Raw genomic sequence first — 5,161 nt, 5'->3', positions numbered from 1 at the left:
CCATCCTGGCTAAAACCAGGACACCTAATTGCATCAGTAAACACCGTCTGACACTGCAAGGATGTGGAAATGTCTCAATTATGAATGGGTAACTCCCTTGAGGGCACAAAAAAGCCTTTCCATGTTTTGTAGATGTGAGGGTGGCAAGGCACAGGGACAGGTTATCCAGAGAAGTTGTGGATGTCCCATCCCTGGAAGTGTTCAAGGCCAGGCTGGACGAGGGTCCCTGCTCATGGCAAGTGTTTGGAACAAAATTATCTCTAAGGTCCTTTCCAGCCCAAACCATTCTATGTTCTCTGCCCAAAATATTAGAAGAGGCTAAATGTGTTTTTGACTTTTTTATCACTTGATGTTTACCTGATTTTCATGCTTCCCAAATTTTAAAGTTATCAGTTCTGTAAGCACTTGTTCAGAAGTATATTCACTCTACAGTCACCTGACTGTGTGTAGTAACTTTTCCTCTAATTAGTGTAAATATTCCTAAGACTAGCTAAGGTTGTCTTGAAAGGCTTGTTTTCATGAGAAAATAATTGGATGCTCTTTTCTTCTGGAACGCTTTGATTGGATTCACTGATGCCAATTTTTCAATACTCCCTTTTGGCCTGAATGCACTTGAAATAAGCCAAATGGTAGGTTTCTAATTAAAAATCCAATTCTTAGAGCTAAAACTTGCCTGATCTCTGGAAACAAGTGGCATTATATTGACAACCTCTCTGGCAAAGTTGAGAAATTGAATGGCAAGCATAAATGAACACAGCAAACAGTAAAAACCTTTATCACTCTTGAGAGCATTCCAGCAGCATCAGACAATCCCTATTAAACCAGGCACTAGTCATGACAGCAAGTTCTGCAAATTGAGCATATTCTATAAAGCTGTTGCACCCAAAAAAATGAGTGCCCCAAACTATATTCCTTAAGTCTTAATATGGGTGAAAATATCTGGAACTTATCACTTTACTGTGCTTCTGTTTTCCAATCAAGTCACGAGTGGTGTAATAATGATTCCAGAAAAGGCTATAGAGATTGCTAACACACAAAACTTTGGCTGCTTCTTCCACAAGGCATTCGTAATGAGACGTACTAACTGCTTTATTTGTTTACTTTTATTTTTCTTAAGAATGTATTTCTAAGTCATCCTAAAAACCTAGATTATTCCTTCTGTAATACAGGATCTGACAGATCTGAGGGGGGAAAATAGTTATTAATGATTTGAAGAGGAAAATGTCTTTTTTTAAAAGAAAAGTGGGTATTTCCCTCCTGCCTTTCAGTGCTGTAGGGACTTAGTGATTACAAGTGTTCTAGTTCTTGAAGCATTTGTGCATAGCCAGTAGAAAACAATCAGCCTGCTATTAATTTAGTTACATGTACTTAATTGAACATTCATTTATAAAATGTAAAGTACAAAGCTCAAGGTTTTTCTGAGTTGTTTTGATACTCTTTGATACTCTTCCAGAAAGGTCAGATCTTAGTCTGCATTAGTGTTGCTTTGCACTGTTTCAGCAACAGGTACCAAGTGTTTCTTGAAGCACTTCAGTGTACTTGGGAGCACTCCTAGATGAGCTAATGACTTGTTCTCCTTGTTCCTGCCTGCCACTAGGAGACATTATTCTGGAAGAAGTAGTGTACATCTAAAGAACTCTGATACTTCTTTGTCGGCTTAGTTTACACTGGAGATTTTCATGGCTCATTCCAAGAATGAGAAAATGCAAAGGTATCTGTGTACGTCCATTTCAGCCGTGCCAAGTGACACTCAGCACCAGCTGTGGCTTTGTCTTCAGTACATGTTGTGTAACCCCCAACTCCTCTTGTTCACTGAGTACCAAGATGTTCTCCATTCAGCCATTTTTAGCAGCTCAGCTGTGTAAGGTTGCTTAGAAACCAGCCTTCCTAGCCCCCACACTCTCATGACAGATTTCCTATGCAATAACATCACTGCATGACACATTTGTACCTAGACACGCATTCCTTTTCCATTTGAGATTCTCTGAGTAAAGTTTGTTGATGCTTCGTGCAATTCATAAACAGCATGTGGTAAATCACTGGAGTATTAAATCACTGCCACAGTCAAAATGAGTTCAAGTTTTGAATGTGAGCAGTTCCTCACTCCTGATTTTAGTTATTGATCTTTCCTTCCTGAGAGCAATTTCTAATTTTGTTTTGTCAGGCTGGGCAGATAGATGGTATTATTACTTTATGGTAACTTCCACTCCCTTCTTTGCTTCTGTATATAATACTTGCCTGCATAATTTCAAATTGCAGATGATAAAAGCTTTGAGTTGCAATTGCTTTCTTCTTTATATTTTCTTTATATTTGTACAAGGCATCTCATATAAACTGAGGCTAAAATATTTAGTAGTAATAGGAGTATTTATATATTTTAAAATGTCACTAATAAGTAGCAAGATATCGACTTGCAGTTGAAGCAAGTCATTGTCAGCCACTTCATATCTATAGAGCTGCCTTTGACTGAAGGGATTTTAGCACTGTTTTAGCTTCATTTCTCCTTTGTTGTTTTGTATAAGTACTGCACTCTTGCCAGAATGGCAGTTTGGCAAGATAATGAGAAAAGCTAACTGCCACATCTGGCAGAAAGAGTATTTGCTACTGATAAAGACAATAAGGTCTTTGTTTAGTCTTGTTTAGTCTCACATGAGAACCACATGCATTCAAACCTACAGTCAGTGCTTTCATGGACTGTGCAATGGATCATCAGGGAACAGTAGAGTTTGAAATGGTGATATTACTATAATTTTCATATATTTCTGTTAATTTTATTTTGCAAGTATAAAACTTGTGCTTATTATTAGAACAGCATTTCAAACATTATGAAGCAAGAGTATAATTTCTTTAGTGTTCATACTCTGCCAAAAGAATTTATTTTAAATGTCATTAAGAAGCAAAATTTAACATCAATGTAGCCAAACATAATTTAAATATACATTCTGCTTTATAGGCCTAAACCTTTCAATAAAGAAGTAGTACAGTCAAGACAAAGATGATGAGAAATTTAAGAGTTTCCTGGGCAGAGAATGTTTTAAGAAGGATTTATGACAGAATGGGATTTGGAGACAGAGGTGAGCTGCCTGCTTGAAAAAACCCAAACTGAAATAGCTGCACCAAAAAAGAACAGTAAAGGGATCTCTAAATTACAAGAAATGAATAGGGCTAGAACACAACGTTGCAGGTGAGGATAAAGTATTGCACTGAATTACATGAAAGAACAGCAATGAATGGTCAGATGATAATGAAATTTCATGGGTTTTGGCCCTGATTTTGTCACTAGCTTTAAAATGTCACAAGAAAAGATATCTTTTGCAAATAACAAGGAAAGAGGTGAGAACATTTGCAACTGCATTTAGCTCAATGATAACAGAAAGACAAATTAACATTCTTTGCCAAGCCACTCTCAGATCTAGAGAAGTGTTTGTGGTATTCTTGAAGAAAATACAAGCAGAGTCATGCAAAAGTGGAAGACAGAAAGCAAAACATCGAAAAACACCACCCTTAAGTATTGTGGTGTGATGCAGATGGCTTTAAATTAATTTTTTAAAAATTCTAAGTCATTCTTTTAACGCTTATGCACACCAGAGTAACAAGAACAGTAATGGTTATCATTAGCACAGTATCCAAGCCACAGGAACTTCCTGTGTTTCGGTTAGTGCCCATTGCCTCTTGTCCAGTCACTGGGCACTGCTGAAAAATGCCTGGCTCCATCTTCTTTGCACCCTCCCTTCAGATTCCTGTACACATTGATGAGATCTCCCCTGAGCCTTCTCTTTTCCAGACTGAACTCTCTTTCAGCCTTTCCTTGCAGGAGAGATGGCCTAGTGCCTTAATCACTGTAGTGGTCTTCTGCTGGACTTTAAGTATGTTGTACCAGTAAGACCAGAACTGGACACTACCCTAGATGTGACCTTACCAGTGTAGAGGTGAAAACTAGAGGGGAAAGATGTATATGACCTTTTTTGTCCCTTCTCTAGCTTTCTTTCTTCCCATGTTCAACGAAAACACTTACCAAAATTTACTTTTTGGATGTGGATAGAACAGGATCTACTGTTCCAACTGAAAGGCTGTTCCAACACACTGTAAGCATTTGTTGTTTAATGCTTAAAAACACTTTTTCAAGGGCAGAATGTTTGATTTGGTTGTAGTTATATTTCACACTTTTTATACTTTCATGCTGCTCTTTTGAAAAATATTTTACTTCCTCTTCTTAAACATACAGCAGATTTACAGTGCATTCTAGCAATTCTATTTGCCACATTTGCCAACATTTTAAAATTTGTGGAGGAAATTCAACAATGCACAGTAAGGGAAGATATATGCTCTTAATACTAACATAATATTCACTCTTTTCTCCTAACCAGAAAGCAACCTCTGTGTACCATGAATTTATGTATATTGCAGTTAAGAAGCCCTCTGACTTATGTACCCTTAGAGTTCTACCAGCTTGTTCAGACAAATCATATAGCACAGTATGTACATAAACTAGAAAACTGTCTAAGAGAGAGGCCATAGATACAGAAGATTACCTGGTCTTCAAAGTCAAATTCTGTATAAATAGCATCTCCAGAATCCATAATCAGACTGCAATCAAGTTCATTTGACCCTAAAACAGGAAAGAAAATTAGACTTCAGAAATGGATTGGAAATTTTCACTTTATGTGATGGAATGGTCTAATATTTGTAATTGTCTGTAGCTATGCAAAAACTGTGAACCATTCAGATGTGCCAGAGTACCCAGGTGAATGGTATTTCATTAACAAAGCCTTCAAAGCATCCATAAAAGCTACCATGAATCTTAATAAGGAAGGGTTATGCTAAATGGTGAATTGTTTTAGTTAGATCCATATTTATTGGCAGAGTGTTCTACGTGCCATGACTTGCAATTGTAAAATTGCCACACTCAGGGGAGAATACAAACCATATTTAGGAAAGAGAAAGGAAATACTAATTGCTGGTTAGCAGGTAAGGATCCTTGAGTGCCTCTGATGTGGGTCCAAAGCAGCTTCCAGCAGCAACACCCCCTTTCTATCCTATTCTACCCCTTTCCAAGGTGACTGTGTGGCTCTGGCCCTTCTCCTTGTCATCCTCCTGTGGCAGCACCAGCAAGAATGTAGTGCACCTGGGATGACAAAATTCAGTTGTTGAGAAGCCTGGA

General features: G+C 37.7%; 1 protein-coding gene across 1 annotated transcript in view; it reads right to left on the bottom strand.

The window, feature by feature from the left end:
• Positions 1-4,532: 4,532 nt before the first annotated feature.
• AK5 (adenylate kinase 5) overlaps positions 4,533-5,161 on the bottom strand; it is a gene marked incomplete at its 3' end in the record, with an annotated part of 41,735 nt that continues 41,106 nt past the window's right edge. The window contains exon 7 of the mRNA XM_009070747.1: positions 4,533-4,609. Within this exon, the coding sequence (XP_009068995.1) occupies positions 4,533-4,609 (77 nt within the window). The remainder of the gene's footprint in view (positions 4,610-5,161) is intronic.

The sequence above is a fragment of the Acanthisitta chloris genome, unplaced genomic scaffold (genome assembly GCF_000695815.1).
Source record: "Acanthisitta chloris isolate BGI_N310 unplaced genomic scaffold, ASM69581v1 scaffold38832, whole genome shotgun sequence".
Taxonomy (NCBI): domain Eukaryota; kingdom Metazoa; phylum Chordata; class Aves; order Passeriformes; family Acanthisittidae; genus Acanthisitta; species Acanthisitta chloris.
The sequence above is the reverse complement of the archived record's forward strand: the minus strand, read 5'-3'. Positions and strand labels throughout refer to the sequence as shown.